Raw genomic sequence first — 19,220 nt, forward strand, 5'->3', positions numbered from 1 at the left:
TCCATCCATATATCTCTATCCAACTATTATACATATATCCATCCATATATCTCTATCCAACTATTATACATATATCCATCCATATATCTCTATCCAACTATTATACATATATCCATCCATATATCTCTATCCAACTATTATACACACACACACATATATATACATATATATATATATATATATATATATATATATATATATATATATATATATATATATATATATATATATATATATATATATATATATATATATATATATATATATATATATATATATACACACACAAACACACCCACCCACCCACCTATATACATATACACACACATTATATATACATACACATATATATACACATATATATACACACATATTTTATATATATACACATATATACATATATACATACATATATACATATATATACATACACACACATTATATGAGGATTCTACTCATATTACGCGAGTATATATGGCTGTAACGTATGTTGTGAACCCACCACAACGACTCCTGCTTACCCGTTTGTCAATATCATTGTGTTGTAGCTGAACGAAGCGAGCACTGATAGCGGCTATGTAGCTCTGTTGATTTGAAAACGCCACCCGTCCGGCACCTTTTGGGTATTTCAACTCTGGATCGGTATCAATGCCCGCATAGCACACGCCACCATACAGACGATCCATGATCATAGCCAACTCAACTAGGGGGGAAAAAAAGGCAGGAAGAAAGAGGTTACAGCGTATATGTGCTAAACATACCAAGTAAGACCATCATTTAGAGGATTCAAACAACAGATCCAAAGGATCAAGTATGAAGAAGGGCGCACTATAGAGGACACACTCAAGCGTCTGCTAGAGGACATGGGCAAATACTGTGCTGCAATCAAAACAAAGGTAATGGTGTCTCCAAACAACTGCTACATGTTCATTTTCAGCTGCAACTACAAAGCCCAGCATGCCATGACAGCTGCAGACCACTGCTGTAGGGCATTTCAGGACCGTCCTGTGGAAGCTTCTTGGGGCCTCCATCCAAGCAGCGCTGAGTGCACATGTAAACAAGGCCGTGTGCCACCTGCCATTACCAAATTCTGGATTTTTATTGCTACAGCAATAACGGCAGAAAACAATCCTCGCTGCCTGCCAAAGTTAAATGAGGCAGGATATGAAAGTGGCTTTACAGCGAAAATGCAGTTTTGTTGATTTTTAGATTTAGCTGCGGAAAAAACACGAGACATTATTACACCCCAGAGGCCTAGAATTCCTAATATCCTAAATTCTGCGCTCCATAGCGGAGCTGGAGAAGGTTGTGTTTGGCTAAATGGGTAGAGAGGCGGCCAAAGTACTAAATAAAAAGATTGTAATATCAAAACGTATGAAGTGGAGCGCCCCTTGTAACAGGACAGCTTAAAAAAAAAAAAATACTACTATTTCCTATGAAATACATCTACAGCATCTTTCCTTACAAAGATGCAGTGTGCCGTTCCTCAGTTATTACTGCTGGAAATGTATAAATATATTGACAGGTGGGTATTATCAGTTGTTAGCATAAGGGCAGCGGTCACACGGAACGATATATCGTGCGATCGCATGAGCGATTGCACCCGCCCCCGTCGTTTGTGCGTCACGGGCAATTCATTGCCCGTGGCGCACAAAGTAGTTTACCCCCGTCACACGTACTTACCTCCCGAACGACCTTGCTGTGGGTGGCAAACATCCTCTTCCTGAAGAGGAAGGCACGTTCGGCGTCACAGCGACGTCACACAGCAGCCGCCCAATAGAAGCAGAGGGGCGGAGATGAGTGGGAGGTAACATCCCGCCCACCTCCTTCCTTCAGCATTGCCGGCGGGACGCAGGTAAGCTGTGTTCGTCGTTCCCGGGATGTCACACGGAGCGATGTGTGCTGCCTCAGGAACGATGAACAACCAGCGCACAGAAGGAGGACCGACATTTTGAAAATGAACGACGTGTCAACGAGCAGCGATAAGGTGAGTATTTTTGCTCGTTCACAGTCGTTCGGTGGTGTCACACGCTACGATATGTCTAAGGATGCCGCATGTGCGTCACGGAATCTTTGACCCCGACGACATATCGCACAATATATCGTACCGTGTAACTCCACCTTAAGTGTATTTTAAGGGGGCAATCTGGGTTACCGCTCGAAGCCTGAGGCTCAGGAGGGGCCCTTGGCTAGATTGCCCTCATTATAATGGTCTGGTGTGGCACAGTCTGCGGCGCACATCTCTGGGGAGGAAGATCTCCTGGAGCTTCGATCCCGGCAACAAAGAATGGCAGCGCCTCTCTACGGGAACTCCAGTGTCTTTTCTGTGATGTGCAGGAGCGATTAGGTCATCATATTAGCCCCGTAGTAGAAGAGCTCCAAGGGAATGGAAGAGAGGAGGAGTGTATGTGTTGTGGGTTTATTTTCCATATGTATATAGGGAGGCCTAATGAGGGCTTACTGTATATAGCGAGCTATGTGGGGGGCTCATACTGTACACAGGAAAGCTGTGTGTGGGGGGCTATGTGGGGGCTCATACTGTAGCTAAGGAGGTTTAATGAGGACTCACTGTATATAGGGAGCTATAATAGCCTGCTATATACAATATTAGCTATGCGGGGGCTTAAACTGTATATAGGGATGATGTGTGAGGGCTCAGTGTGTAAACTGGCTATGTGGAGGCTAACTATATAGGGAGGCAGGGTCACAGCTCATACTGTATATACGGGTTGTCAGGATGCTTAATTCTGCTCAATATTAGGTGATAATTATTCTATATAAATTGTATTAATATTGAACAGAATTAATTTCAGTCTATTGGTTCAGCCCTCCACAGAAGCCACCCCTGCTCTAATACATAAATATGTATAGCACTAGGTTATGTATAGCACTCACTATACATAAGGGAAACAAATTTGCTCTTGTTTTGCATCTGCAGATGTGCACCATCGCACCGAAGTGTTAATCATGTGACCTACCTATAACAATTCAGATTATGTATACAAACTGGAGTAGAGAAGGGGTTAAACGCCGCGCATCAGCCAAATTAAAGTGTAGATATGTTGATGAATAAATATCTTTTTTTATTTCATCGGTATACGCGTTTCGAGGTCGAAACCTCTTACTCAGGACCAGGACATCAACAAAGCATGAAACAGATCGAAATAGCAGATCTATATACATATGGTATACCAAGAAGACCGCCTGACAGAAAGAAAAAAAAAAAAATCGGCGAGCAAGCCATCTGTTGGCGTGACATAGCATATCTCATTAACGCAAAGTTACATAGAAATAACATTTATACATATAATCATACACAAGAATGGCCCATATACAATTGAAAATTGATAAAGAAAAAAAAAAATAATAAATCATATAATATATATACATATACACACACCGTATATAAATAAGTTTTTTTATTTTTATATATTTTTTATTTATTATTTTCTATTTGTATATATATATATATATATATATATATATATATATATATATATATATATATATATATATATATATATATATATATATATATATATAATATATAATGTTTTTTCATTGTTAATTTTCTATTTTCAATTGTATATGGGCCATGCTTGTGTATGATTATATGTATAAATGTTATTTCTATGTAACTTTGATGCCTTAATGGGATATGCTATGCCACGCCAACAGATGGCTTGCCTGCCGATTTTTTTGTGTCAGTAGGTGGTCTTCTTGGTATACCATATGTATATAGATCTGCTATTTCGATCTGTTTCATGCTTTGTTGCTGTCCTGGTCCTGAGGAAGAGGTTTCGACCTCAAAATGCGTATACCGATGAAATAAAAAAAGATATTTATTCATCAACATCTCTACACTTTCATTTGGCTGATGCGTGGCGTTAACCCCTTCTCTACTCCGGTTTGAATGCTCATCCACGTGGGGCTGCAGCAGACGCCAGTATCTCATGCTTATCAGCGGTTGTGACTCTCACAACCACAGTAGGTGAGTGCATGTTTCCTTTATATACTACACTTGTCATCTGGTGTTACCCTATCAGCGCTTCTTATTTTTAGATTTATCAATCGAGATTATGTGACATGTCATGTGATACACATCAAGAGCTGGGGGCCCATGTGTTCTTAACTGCCTGGGGCCCTGGTTTCTCTAAACCACCCTTGAATCTTGGCGGATCCCTTCAAAGGTCTTGCAGCACTGATGGACCCGTTGAGGACACACACTTTTGTGAACACCCAGTTGTCATTTTAAGCCTACATTTTCATACATTTCCTGCAGGAATAACTGAAAAACAGCACAGTGCATTATTATAAGGAAAGATGGGTGTATCCAGTCCACAGTAGATATGCACCGACAAGTGGTAGTATGCTGGGTATGCATGGCACGATCCATTAAAGGACCAAAGGATGGCTATATACAAGTCGCTTATGGACTCATCTACAAATGAAAGCCAAAACATTCTATCAACACACAACAATTGTGAACATATAATATAAATTATTGGTCTGTGCCCATGGAATATTGTTAACACCAGACAAAGATGAAGGCACTAGCAATGATTTGTAAAGAGAATCTGTCATCAGGCTTTTTTTGCACCTAACCTGAGAGCATAAAAATAGCAACAAAAAGAGGAATAACTATACTCCAAACATTAAGTATTACTTACAGCAAGATGGGCTGCACTGTGTACATCGCCCAGGCCAAAAACTAGTACTCTAGCAGGATACAGCTAAGCGCCCCCTAAGTGGAGGCATCATAGGTGCAGAAGGAACAAATCACACACACACTTCCATGGAATGGAGGGGGGCAAATGCTGGATGATAAAACTGCACACTAGTAGCTTGCATACAGCGCTGTTCACACATGCAGATACACAGTCACAAGCCCGCAGCCTATTAGGTGACGCCCATACTATTAGATCAGGCAGGCTGCCAAGCCGTACCCCACCTGTGTACCATGCAGGGACAGAAACTATAAAATGCAAGGCCTAACAGAAAGGCGCCTGGCTGTATCATTTACAAAAAATTATGAGGTTTTAGTTGGTATTATGGCCATAAAACGGAAGCCTACAGCCCTCGTCACAGGAACCTCATGCTTGTAGGTCCCTACACTAAATATAAAAATAGCAACAAAAAGAGGAATAAATATCCTCCAAAAATTATTACTTACAGCAAAGATGGGCTGCACTGTGTACATCGCCCAGGCCGAAAACTAATACTCTACCAGAATACAGCTAAACCCCCATTAAGTGGAAGCATCACAGGTGCAGGAGGAGCAAATCACACACACGCTTACATGGAATGGAGGGGGCGATTGCTGGATGATAAAACTGCACATTGATGGCTTGTATAGAGCGCTGTTCACACATGCACATACACAGTTACAAGCCCGCAGCCTATTAAGTGACAAAAACTACAAACAAGGATGAACCTACACAGGCACACTATAAGGAATGAACTGGACACGCCTGTGGGAAAACATTTCTCTAGAATGGGACACAGTATGACAGATTTAAAAGTATCAATACTGAAAGGTCATAGACTGTGAGCCCTCGTGGGCAGGGACCTCTCTCCTCCTGTACCTGTCTGTGCCTTGTATTGTTTATGATTATTGTACTTGTCCCTATTATGTACACCCCTTTCACATGTAAAGCGCCATGGAATTGATGGCGCTATAATAATAAATAATAATAATTTTAAAGATGACAGAGAAAAATTTGGGAATTTAAACTGATAAAGATGTTTGGATCCTTAACAAAAAGGACTCAATTTAACACCTGGTTTTATGACTCTACATGGATGGACACATTTCCCGCCTCCACAAGCACACCTCCAGAAGTGATCTGAACAGACCACTTCCAACTCATCTGCATTTCTAACAAAAACCTTAATTTGATTTCCTTGGCATCATCTTTCCCATGTCCTGTTGTAACATTCACTTAACCCCTTAACGACCGCGGGCCGTAAAATTACGTCCTAGCGGTCATAACGTTACTGCCCGCGGTCTGCCGGCGGCACACATGTCAGCTGATTTTCACAGCTGAGATGTGTGCCTGCTAGGCACGAGCAGAATCGTTATCTGCTCGTGCAGTTTAACCCCTTAAATGGCGCTGTCAATATGTGACATTATATTACATTATAAGCGCGATCACGATAAACTTTTACTTACTGCCCGATACCGGAAGTCACGTGACGCGATCACGTGACTTCCGTTAGTTGTCATGGTAGCACAGGGTCATGTGATGACTCCTGTACTACACATGAATTGCTTTCACTTTCGCTGTGCCAGCGGCACAGAGAAAAAGCATATCTGCTGTTTACAGCTGTATAGCTGTGATCAGCAGATACTGCAGAGCGATCGGAATGCTGATCGCAATAGCCCCCTAGGGGGACTAGTAAAATAAAATAAAAAAAAAGTTAAAAAAAAAGTTTTAAAACATTAAAAAAAAAAAAACAACCTAAAAAGTTCAAATCAACCCCCATTCGCCCCATTGAAAATTAAAGGGTTAAAAAAATAAAAAATATACACACATTTGGCGTTCAGAAATGCCCGATTTATCAAAATATAAAATCAATTAATCTGATCAGTATACGGCGTAGCGGCAAAAAAATTCCAAACGCCAAAACGACTTTTTTTGTCGCCACTACTTTTGCGCAAAATGCTATAAGAGGCGATCAAAACGTAGCAGCTGCGCAAAAATGGTACCGTTAAAAACGTCAAGTCGAAACGCAAAAAATAAGCCGTCACTGAGCCATAGATCCCGAAAAATAAGAACGCTACGGGTCACGGAATATGGCGTAATACGTGCGCCACTTTTTTCGGTCAAACTTCAGATTTTTTTTAACCCCTTATATACAAGTAAACCTATACATGTTTGGGGTCTACGAACTCGCACTGACCTGAGGCATCACACCCACACATCCATTTTACCATATAGTGAACACCGTGAATAAAATATCTCAAAAACAATAGTGCTATCGCACTTTTTTTGCAATTTTTCTGCATTTGGATTTTTTTGCCGTGTTCCAGTACACTATATAGTAAAACTTATGGTTTCATTTAAAAGTACAGCTCGTTCCGCAAAAAATGAGCCCTCACATGACCATATTGACTGAAAAATAAAAAAAGTTACGTCTCTCAGAAAAAGAATGGCGGAAAAAAAAAAAACGGAAAGCGAAAAATCGGCCGGTCGTGAAGGGGTTAAATGTTGTGATTTTATCTCAGTAATTCATTTGTAATTCAGCCTGAAGGAGCCTCGATGCTCTGAAAGCTTGCTAATATTTTTCTGGTTAGCCTATAAAAGATATCACTCCTAAAATACTTTTGTCATTCTTGGGACATAGTATTTCAAGTGTTTTTGTAGGAAATTTGTGGAGAATCTGGGGACCAAACCAGCAATATTACTGCCACTATTGCAACCTATGACCAGAGCATGATCAGGTATTACAGGTTCTTGTAGTTGTAGCAGTCGCCACATTAGGAGCGTTCTTTTCAGAGAATGGCTACCTCATCAGTAAAGGGGGCAACATAGAAATAATTACAGGGCACGTATGTGATCGTTCTGTGACACAAGGCTCCTCTTACCAGCTCGCAAAGGTCGTGGAACACCTCCAACAAATATGGTTTTTCTTGGATCCAAAGGTTGAGAGCCATCCATGACAAAGTCGCTGTCACTCAGATTCCAAGGTCTAATCTGGACCTGCATGGAAAAAGTACGTAACAAGCTGTGATTACAGACCTATCAGAAGCGCATCAGAAAGTGACTAAGCATTTAAATCAGGTTGTTGAGTTACATATATTTTTTAAATCATTTTGGCCTTTCATACTATGATTTAAAAAAAAAAAAAAAAAAGTAAAGAAAAAAAAAATCACCATTTTGGAAGAGTTTTCAGTAGGCTATTTAGCAACAGAGACAGGATTACAATGTTATGTAACACCTCTATACACAGCTGATAAGATGGGATCAATCAATATAGATTATATATATATCTAACCCCTCCAGAGTGATTTTTGCACACGCTCATTAGATGTTTCAATACAAAAGATAAGGTTCTAGTCCATTGCTGCTAATGTACATGTGCATTAACCAAAATGTTAAGAAAAAAAAAAAAACACATGAAAACCTGATTTTAAAAAAAAAAATGTCATTTTCTAACTATAGTTTCCTTTTATACTACATGCAGATCACCATTCGGGACCTTGTGTAATCACAAGAGAAAAACAAGCGGCGACACGTACGTCTATCTATAGGGGGCAGATCAAAGCCAACCGAGATCACACAATATCATATCATTCATAGACATTGACATATCCTTGATGGATCCACCTTCAGAGTTTTATGAAGGACGGTATGGGCCATGTCTGATTGGGTCTTGGATAGAAGGGTTGTTGTCAGTCAGATCCTAAACCCGATCAACAAGCTACATGGCAAAGTTTTCTTAAAAGGGGTGGCTGCTTTCTATTATTTTTATCAAAGGAGTTGGACATGATTTAGCTCCTTATTAACATATAAGTATAACAGGTTCTCCTTGCAGCCTAAACAGCTTTCCTGTCCATAAAATGGCCTCTGAAGAACTGGAAATGACCAAACCTGTCCTGGAGCCTTCTCGAACAAAAAAACAAAAAAAAGATTTCCAAAGTTTCCCGACATATATCTTTGACTGAAGGCTTCGATGTACACTACTGTATACTTGAGTTGGGCAAAAATGTTTGAAGGATTCTGGTCTAGTGGTCCATGGCCACTGAGCCAGATCCCTGCAAACCTCCTACTACCCGCAGATAAGTAGGGTTACCGCGAACACTTCCATGTGTTCTGCTACAAACCTAATATTGTCACAGGAGTCTACTAATCAGAAGAGGCACTAGGGATCAATCTGGTAACAAGAATTTAGAAATAATCTGGTCTGAAAATAAAAAGGCAGCGGGGTCACTGATGGTTGAGCTATGAGGACACACATCCTATATAAGGTGCCTGAGGACACTGACTCAGTACCCCCTGATGAAGTCGCAGGCGAAACATGTTTCAGGCAGTGTGGTCCACCCAGTGGTGCACTTATGATGGCGCCTATTGGTTGGTATTATTGCTGTTGCACTATTAGGAGTCTTGACTTTAGGGGCTTTGTGATGCTATATTTTCTGTACTCATAATTCATATTGTACCCTCCTTGTTCAGGGTCCCCTTGGGCTATTGTTAAATGGAACCTGCCACCAGATTTTTTCCCTATTAAACTAAAAGAAATCAATCACCTTCTGCAGCTCCTGGGCTGCATTCTATGAAGGTGCACCTTAGCCCGGACTCCCCTTCCAGACCCCAAAAATAACTTTATAAAACTTGGCCGTTGGGTATGCTAGTTACCTTGGTTGGCCAGATGGGCGGGCTCATTTTCTGCTTTTTTATCCCCCTCCGGCCACTGATCGCCGCCCTCTTTCCTTGATTGACGGGATGACGCACTCAGTCATCCTCCTCGTCACATTTTCGAATCTCCTGTGTCCTCGTCTGTTCGCGCAGGAGCAGTTCGCTCTGCCATATCACGGGCAGAGCAGAAAACATAGCTGCCCTAGCTTGCGCCGGTGAGCTAAATGCGCAGGCGCGAGATTATGGGCGGGAACGAGCATGGCGTTGGTGAGGTCTGCACTGTGCATGACCTCACCAGCGCCATGCTCGTACCCGCCCATAATCTCGCGCCTACGCATATAGCTCACCAGCGCGAGCTAGGAAAGCTATGTTTTCTGCTCTGGCCGCGATATGGCAGAGCGAACTGCGAGCAGATTTAACTGCACAGGCATGAGATTTGAAAATGCGACGAGGAGGATGACTGAGGGAATCATCCCATCAATAGAAGGAGGACGGCGATCAGCGGCAGGAAGGGAGACGGGAGCAGAAAATGAGCCCGCCCATCTGCCCAACCAAGGTAATTTGCACAACTAAGGGCCAAGTTTTATAAAGTTATTTTTGGAGTCCGTAAGGGGAGTCAGGGCCAAGGTGCACCTTCATAGAATGCGGCCCAGGAGCTGCAGAAGGGGATTCTTTTAGTTTAATAAAAGGTCCACTTAATATGGTGGTCTCCTAAAAAGAGCCACTCCTTGGCTAGGTCCTTCCCGGAGGGATATCTGGCTAGTTTCTGTGTTGAGACTCCTAACAGAGGCTCCACGGACTTTTTTGATTTGCATATTTCCCAGGGGGCAATGCACCTAGGATATCACTGTCTTGAGCACCCTTGTTGGCTGCTGGCAGTGTTTTCTCTGGCTGGTCTCCCCGAGATCAGTGATTGTTTTGTGGTTATTTATAGGTCAATATTCGAAATTTTGTGACTCCAATAAAGTTTATCAATACATTTGTATTTGTGGTATGGGCTTCTTACTAACAATTTGAAGATAGCCCAATCTATCAAATATTAGTGCCACCCCTAACGCTGAAACAGAGTCTCTGCCCTTTGCTACAGTCCGAGGTATACGGATTTAATCATTATATCATCAAGTGTAATCAAGTTGTAGGAATAGCTTTTTGTAACGGATCAATGGCCTTGTGCCATGAAATTTAGAATTTAAATTTTTTTTTACATTTTTTTTTCTTCCCCAGAGAAGCATACAACTTAAATCAGAACTTTTCATCTTTTCCCGAGCCCATTGGGAGTTGTGACAGAAGTGTCAGCTTTAAGACTGTGATGTTGCTTACTGGTTTGTCCTTGATGGTGGGGCTGGACACACAAAGGTACAACTTGCCGTCTTCCTCTAAACAGGCATCTATCAGCGCTTGCACGGAACTTTCCTCTTGAAAGAGCAGGAAGGCATAACCTTTAAAAAGAGCAAAAACAGCCGTCAGGCACGGTCGTCATAACCACACGACACTATTAATAGAACAATCCAATTTTCCAGTACATAAGCATCGCCACCGCTGCCCTCTGAGGAACAAATCCTTCAAACCTCGCGCAGGATATACCTACTTTTTCACACCAGATACTGCATTAAAGTGTCAAACATTTTTTTTTTTTTAATATATAAAGACTCCTTTGATTTCTAAAATTTTTCCTCCAAGGAATAAAGAACTGCGGCAGGATTTTACAAAAACAAAAAACAGACTTTGTAAAGAAAGTCCGGCTTCCTAAAGAGCTTATGAATTATTAAAGGGAACCTGTCACCTTCAAAATGCAGACCAATCCCATGGCTGCAAATTATCCTAAAAGGAGCTGTGCAAATTGATATTTAAGTTAATGGGACTAAATTCAATTTATTTATTTATTTACTAAATTTATAAATATATATATATATATAAAAAAAAAAAAGAAAAAGAGAGAGAGAGAGAGATATAGATATATAGATATATATAGAGATATAGATATATATATAGAGAGAATGTGTACACACTCTCTCTCTCGCTCTTTCATATATGTATTCATATATATATAATATGAATATATATATATGAGAGCGAGAGAGAGAGTGTGTACACATTCTCTCTCTCTCTATATATATATCTATATCTCTCTATATATCTATATATCTCTCTCTCTCTCTATATATCTATTTTAATATATAATATATAATATATAATATTATATATATATATATATATTATATATATATATATATATATATATATATATATATATATATATATATATATATATATATATACATATATACATATATATATATACACACACACACACACATATACATACATACATACATTCTCTCTATATATATCTATATCTATCTATATATGCACACACACACATATTTTTTTATATACAGTTAAATCCAGAAATATTTGGACAGTGACACAATTTACGCGAGTTGGGCTCTGCATGCCACCACATTGGATTTGAAATGAAACCTCTACAACAGAATTCAAGTGCAGATTGTAACGTTTAATTTGAAGGTTTGAACAAAAATATCTGATAGAAATTGTAGGAATTGTACACATTTCTTTACAAACACTCCACATTTTAGGAGGTCAAAAGTAATTGGACAAATAAACCAAAACCAAACACAATATTTTTATTTTCAATATTTTGTTGCGAATCCTTTGGAGGCAATCACTGCCTTAAGTCTGGAACCCATGGACATCACCAAACGCTGGGTTTCCTCCTTCTTAATGCTTTGCCAGGCCTTTACAGCCGCAGCCTTCAGGTCTTGCTTGTTTGTGGGTCTTTCCGTCTTAAGTCTGGATTTGAGCAAGTGAAATGCATGCTCAATTGGGTTAAGATCTGGTGATTGACTTGGCCATTGCAGAATGTTCCACTTTTTTGCACTCATGAACTCCTGGGTAGCTTTGGCTGTATGCTTGGGGTCATTATCCATCTGTACTATGAAGCGCCGTCCGATCAACTTTGCGGCATTTGGCTGAATCTGGGCTGAAAGTATATCCCGGTACACTTCAGAATTTATCCGGCTACTCTTGTCTGCTGTTATGTCATCAATAAACACAAGTGACCCAGTGCCATTGAAAGCCATGCATGCCCATGCCATCATGTTGCCTCCACCATGTTTTACAGAGCATGTGGTGTGCCTTGGATCATGTGCCGTTCCCTTTCTTCTCCAAACTTTTTTCTTCCCATCATTCTGGTACAGGTTGATCTTTGTCTCATCTGTCCATAGAATACTTTTCCAGAACTGAGCTGGCTTCATGAGGTGTTTTTCAGCAAATTTAACTCTGGCCTGTCTATTTTTGGAATTGATGAATGGTTTGCATCTAGATGTGAACCCTTTGTATTTACTTTCATGGAGTCTTCTCTTTACTGTTGACTTAGAGACAGATACACCTACTTCACTGAGAGTGTTCTGGACTTCAGTTGATGTTGTGAACGGGTTCTTCTTCACCAAAGAAAGTATGCGGCGATCATCCACCACTGTTGTCATCCGTGGACGCCCAGGCCTTTTTGAGTTCCCAAGCTCACCAGTCAATTCCTTTTTTCTCAGAATGTACCCGACTGTTGATTTTGCTACTCCAAGCATGTCTGCTATCTCTCTGATGGATTTTTTCTTTTTTTTCAGCCTCAGGATGTTCTGCTTCACCTCAATTGAGAGTTCCTTAGACCGCATGTTGTCTGGTCACAGCAACAGCTTCCAAATGCAAAACCACACACCTGTAATCAACCCCAGACCTTTTAACTACTTCATTGATTACAGGTTAACGAGGGAGACGCCTTCAGAGTTAATTGCAGCCCTTAGAGTCCCTTGTCCAATTACTTTTGGTCCCTTTAAAAAGAGGAGGCTATGCATTACAGAGCTATGATTCCTAAACCCTTGCTCCGATTTGGATGTGAAAACTCTCATATTGCAGCTGGGAGTGTGCACTTTCAGCCCATATTATAAATATAAATGCATTTCTGAACATGTTTTTGTAAACAGCTAAAATAACAAAACTTGTGTCACTGTCCAAATATTTCTGGACCTAACTGTAATTTATATAAATATATATATATTATATATATTATATTATATATATATATAGATATATTATATAGATAGATAGATATATTATATAGATATATAATATATCTATCTATAGATCTATATCTATTATATCTATCTATAATTGTCTTGTTTTACAGTGACAACTGTCGCATTGGCCGCTCAGCTCGGCCACGCCCCCTGCACACTGTGCCCGCTAGGCCACATCCCCACACTGTGCCCGCCCGGTCACGCCCCCCGCACACATTGGGCACCTATTAGACTCCTCTCCCCCAGGACTACTCCTCCTATTATACTCCTCTCCCCCCAGGACTACTCCTCCTATTATACTCCTCTCTCCCTAGGACTACTCCTCCTATTATACTCCTCTCTCCCCAGGACGACTCCTCCTATTATACTCCTCTCTCCCCAGGACGACTCCTCCAAGACACACACACTGCACAAAACACACCTCCCCCCAAAAACACAACCACACAAACCGCGCACCACACACACACACACACACACACAACGCTGCAGACAGCGCTCCACAAACAATGCAACACACACAAACACCTCTCACACCCAGACAACAAACAGAACATTTACAGCGCCCCACACAAATACTTGGCAATTACACACATTATATATAACATAAATCATACATTAACTACACAATAAATTCTAGAATACCCGATGCGTTATAATCGGGCCACCTTCTAAGATATAATATATATATATATATATATATATATATATATATATATATATATATATATATATATATATATATATATATATATATATATATATTTATTTTTTCTTTTTTTTAATTTAGTCAATTTTTTTTTTATTTCGTTTAGTGGGTGGTCCTACTCAATGACTGGTCATCCGCCTAAGATTTTGGACCGCCCCCTGGACTCCGGCAAACCGCCTACTACCCGCAGCCTCTCCTCCAAATGGAGAAGACATTTGATTGAATAGTTTACAAGATAATCTAACTATTTCCCCATAAAGCTAGATAAAATTCTCACTAGCCCATTGTGCTTTAATATATGATGATAGATCAGACACCATGTGTGACAGGTTCTCTTTACGCTTCTATATATCATTTTTATAAAATTAACATCCCTTGTGTCCTTTTAGGTGGATAACAGGCTTGTCAGAATAAGAATGTGTAATGGGAAAAATGGCCTTTACAAACAATGGATATCCAATCATTTCTGAAAATTGATCTCACTTTTGGCAGCTGCAACCTACTCTCGTTTGGTGGCCAATGGCCACAAGATTTGGGAAAGGTGTCCGAGCACATGGTGAATCACAGATAGCATTGTACATTGGGCTGTACAGCCGCAGAATGGTCAGAGAACTCATGCTGACCCCAGTCTACCACCCAAAACACCAACAATGGGCTACATGAGAACAGATCCATGGAGCAACGGAAAAAGGCGGCCTGGTCTGATGAATAATGTTTTGTTTTTTTACACATCATGAGGACTGCTGGTCGTATGGGTCTCATCTCAGTAGAGTAGAGATGGTACCAGGATGGACTATAGGTGGAGGGCACCATGGCAGAGGTAGTCTGGTGATCTAAGCAATGTGCGATTGGGAAACCTTAGGTCCTGGCATTCATGTGGATGTTACTTTGGCACATACCACCTACCTAAACATCATACAAACCAATAAACCCATGGAGGCTGCACCGCAGAGCTTCCAGGACTTAAAAAGGAACCTGTCAGGTTCTCTATGCCTTCCAACCCAGCACACATGCATGCAAAAATTCCCTCCCTAACCAGCCCTGTATAATGCGATTTACAAAATCAATGTTTAGAAAAGCATTTATAAAGGGTGCTGCTCCTATGCTAATTAGACCTCTGACTGGACATAGGGGTGTTGTTTCCCCAGATTAATCTGCCCTCTTTCCAGGCTATCATGCCCTTTTGGGTGTAATAACATGATTTCCAAAAGCTGGCCTCATTGCAGCTCCTGGAAATTTTGTGCCTGCGTTTGGCACATTTCGCCAGTGTCAGTGCTCCTCAAGTTGGGTGTACGTGTCCTGGCTTCAGAGAGGCGACCTGTGCATGATCGGAAGGACATCTTCTGCCCTGCTGATCATGCACAGTGCGCTTCCCTGAAACTGGGACACGTATACCTGACTATATAGGTGCCCTGATGCTGCCAAAATAATCCGTGCGAATGCGCAAGACTTCCAGGATCTGGTTGGGACACAGACTCTTCCAAATCATGTCATCAGACCCACAGGGGCGTGATAACATGGAAAGAGGGCCGACTAGTCCAGGGAAACAACGCCCCTTTGACCAGTCGAATGCCTAATAAGCGTAGGAATAGCGCATTCTATAAATACTCTTCTTAACTATTCATATTAGTGAATAATATCATACAGGACTGGTAAGGCAGGGAAATTTGGTACACAAATGTGAATGCTGCTGGGTTAGATGGTATAGGGAACCTGACAGGCTCCCTTTAAAAGGATAATTTCTCAGTGGATCAGAGCCATTTTTGCAGCATTGATGGGACCTAGATATATTTGGCACAAAATCCGCTATACAATAGCTGTAGATGAGATGTTAAGAAATCTCATAAGCACAGAGTAAGGACCAAGTGTAAATTAACCGGCACTGTGGATTTTAAATTCTGCAGTGCAAAGGGTAAAATGTGCAACTTGCCAGCATCATTTTTACATCAATATCTGCAAAAGTACTAAATAAATGTTCTGGTTTTGTAAAATTCTTCTTCACTACGGCAGTTTGCTTAAAAACATAGATTGTGCTTTACTGACCCTCCCCGGGTCCAGCACAGAGTCTCTACCGCTGCTTAGTGTTTGTTGTCAGCAATTCTGACCTAATTTCAGCAGGTGCTGCAGCCAGTGAGTGGTTCTGCAGCGTTCAAGAGCCGCTGAACGTACAGATTGACTGCAGCACTGTAAAAAAAAATTAAAAAAAAATGTTACAGATAGAGATCTATCTCTAGAGAATGAATTATATATATATATATATATATATATATATATATATATATAGAGAGAGAGAGAGAGAGAGAGAGAGAGAGAAAGAGAAAGAGAGAGAGAGAAAGAGAAAGCGAGAAAAAGAGAGAAAGCGAGAAAGCGAGAGAGAAAGAGAAAGCGAGAGAAAGAAAAAGAGAAAAAGAGAGAAAAAGAGAAAGAGAGAGAAAGAACGAGAAAAAGGAGGAAATATATATTATATATTTTACACAAACACACACACATATACATATATATATATATATACACACACACACATTATAATATTATAATATATATATATATATATATATATATATATATATATATATATATATATATATATATATATATATATATATATATATATATATATATATATATATATATATATATATATATATATATATATATACACACATACACACATATACATATACACACAGATAATGTACAGACTAAGCCAAAATAATATTATTATTAGTAGTAATGATAAATAAATAAAATAGCTACGGAGGAATTTGAAATCTTGTGGTTGGTTTTAGAGAAAATTCTCCCTGAATAGAGAAATGGATGTAACACGTGTGGAGCTGGCATTATCCGGAGTCACCTTGAACACAGCGATACCAGAATGCCAAGAGTCACAGACGACGAGGCGCGCTCTCATTTACCGTCTAAAGGCTGGCGGGTTTAATGAGTCAAACAAATTACATTAAAAGGCCATTTATTGACTCACACGGCCAGGTGTCCTTCATTTAGGATCAAATTGTTTTTGTGGAAGAATTAGACAAAAAGGGACATTAAAATTACAATCAAATCTCAAAAGGAAAAAGGAGGATTGATTCTGATTCATCATTTGCAAGTTATAGCAGACACTTATTTTCTCATGGCATTCACTGAGGGTATTTAAGTATACCAAAGTCTTCAAAATAATGCACGTGGTTCATGAATTTGGCACAAAAAAAGTAAAAATAAAACTTGCTTTTCGTTCGCCATTTTTTGCGACTTTTTAGCACCAAAAGTGCGCAAAATTGAAAATTCATTCAGAATCCTTACCCCAAGTTAAGGCTACAGTGAGAAAATTAAAAAAATTGAGACATTATAATTTGCATTTTATGAATCTATCCAATAACCAATAAGTAAGGTGGTCAAGGGGGAAAAAAAAAAAAAAAAAAAAGTAAAAACTGGCACAAAATGTATAGAAATATGAAGGTATGAAGGAATTGCTAAAGCCACGAAAAAGGAGATCATTAGCTGAGAAAACAAAGATTTTAGGGTGTATAAAAAGATTAGATCCTGTCACCCCAACGTATTGTTACCCCTCTATAAATCACTTGTAAGGCCAAATCTGGAATATGGGATCCAGTTTTGGGTTTCAGATTTTAAAAAGGACATTCAGAAGTTAGAGTCAGTTCAAAAGCGGCAACTAGACTACTACAAGGAATGGAGGCCGCACATATGATTAGAGGTTGAAAAAGTTAGATATGTTTAGCTTAGAAAAAAAAACGTCTCAGAGGAGATCTCATTTATATGTATAAATATATGTGTGGTCAATATAAAGGACTGGCACATGACTTATTCCTTCCTAAGGACCAGGGGGCACTCACTGCGAGTGGAAGAAAAGCGATTCTGAAACCTAAATAGGAAAGGGTTCTTTACAGTTAGAGCAGTCAGACTGTGGAATGCCGACCACAAGAGGTAGTAATGGCAGATACTATAACAGCTTTTATATCAGGGCTGGATGATTTCTTCAGTACACACAACATTGTAGATGATTTAGTGATAAAATGTATAATTGGTGGAGGAAGGGTGATCTTGATGGACCTAGGTCTTTGGAGAAACTACAAAGATGAATCCGGGCCATTGTGTCCAAAAGCAGAATACAAAAAATGGTAAAGACAATTGAATTGAGCAGGTTATAAATGAAGCAAAAGAAGAACAAAAACTCCTATGACAAAACACTGGGCCTTACAAAATCCAGCAATAAGACAGTGTTGTCACACAAAGGAGATGGCAGCGCCACTGGAGACACTTTCTGCCTCGTACTTCTGTTGAAACCAGAGAAGCGTAACCTGACAATTGAGAAACGTGCAACTAAAGAGCAGCTTCAATGAGGAAACTTGCTAGAAGAGCGCTCTAAAAGAGGTAACAACCGTATACTTTATAAATTTAAATGTTTCCACATAAAAAAAAAACCTGATAATTTACTAAAGATGCCAGATGGAAGACTAGTCCAACAGAACAGTAAACAGAAGTGGAGTGTGTTATATTTAGTGACTCTGTCGGACAGAACACACCGGCAGCGGGGGCCATTCATGACCTGGATCAACATTTTAAAGGCAAAATCAGCAGCCACGTGCTTTTTCCCTCTCTAAAAAAATGTTTTTTTATGGTATTCTTGTTCAGCTCCTTTCACCTGACTGACAAGCGTGTCTTGATATCAAGATGAAAGAAGTCATTTTTTTTTAAGTATTTTTTTTATATAGCCTTTACATTCATACTGCACAATATACTATTTCAGCCTATATCCAACTTTACAACCACATTTTTTTTTCATTATCCCAATGCATTCAAAATTAAAAATTAAGTAACTTAACAATAGGCACTGTGAGGCCTCGCGGGCAGGGTCCTCTCTTCCTGTTTGTGCCTTGTATTGTTCATGATTATTGTACTTGTTTTTATTTGTATACCCCTCTTCACATGTAAAGTGCCATGGAATAAATGGCGCTATAATAAATAAGAATAATAGGTCTTAAGTACAATTTTCTTATTGTTTCACATCTCCATTCTAGCATGGAGACACAGACGTCTGCTTAAACA

The 19,220-nt window shown here is 39.7% G+C and overlaps 1 protein-coding gene across 3 annotated transcripts in view; it reads right to left on the reverse strand.

Moving 5' to 3' along the window:
• The window catches only part of CPEB3 (cytoplasmic polyadenylation element binding protein 3), a 189,507-nt gene that overhangs the window by 23,021 nt on the left and 147,266 nt on the right, over positions 1-19,220 (reverse strand). For all 3 annotated transcript variants that reach the window (XM_075348561.1, XM_075348558.1, XM_075348560.1), the window contains 3 exons: positions 10,680-10,798; positions 7,589-7,703; positions 522-703 (listed from right to left, as the gene is read on the reverse strand). In XM_075348561.1, the coding sequence (XP_075204676.1) occupies positions 522-703; positions 7,589-7,703; positions 10,680-10,798 (416 nt within the window). The remainder of the gene's footprint in view (positions 1-521; positions 704-7,588; positions 7,704-10,679; positions 10,799-19,220) is intronic.

Source organism: Anomaloglossus baeobatrachus, chromosome 5, assembly GCF_048569485.1.
Source record: "Anomaloglossus baeobatrachus isolate aAnoBae1 chromosome 5, aAnoBae1.hap1, whole genome shotgun sequence".
Classification (NCBI taxonomy): domain Eukaryota; kingdom Metazoa; phylum Chordata; class Amphibia; order Anura; family Aromobatidae; genus Anomaloglossus; species Anomaloglossus baeobatrachus.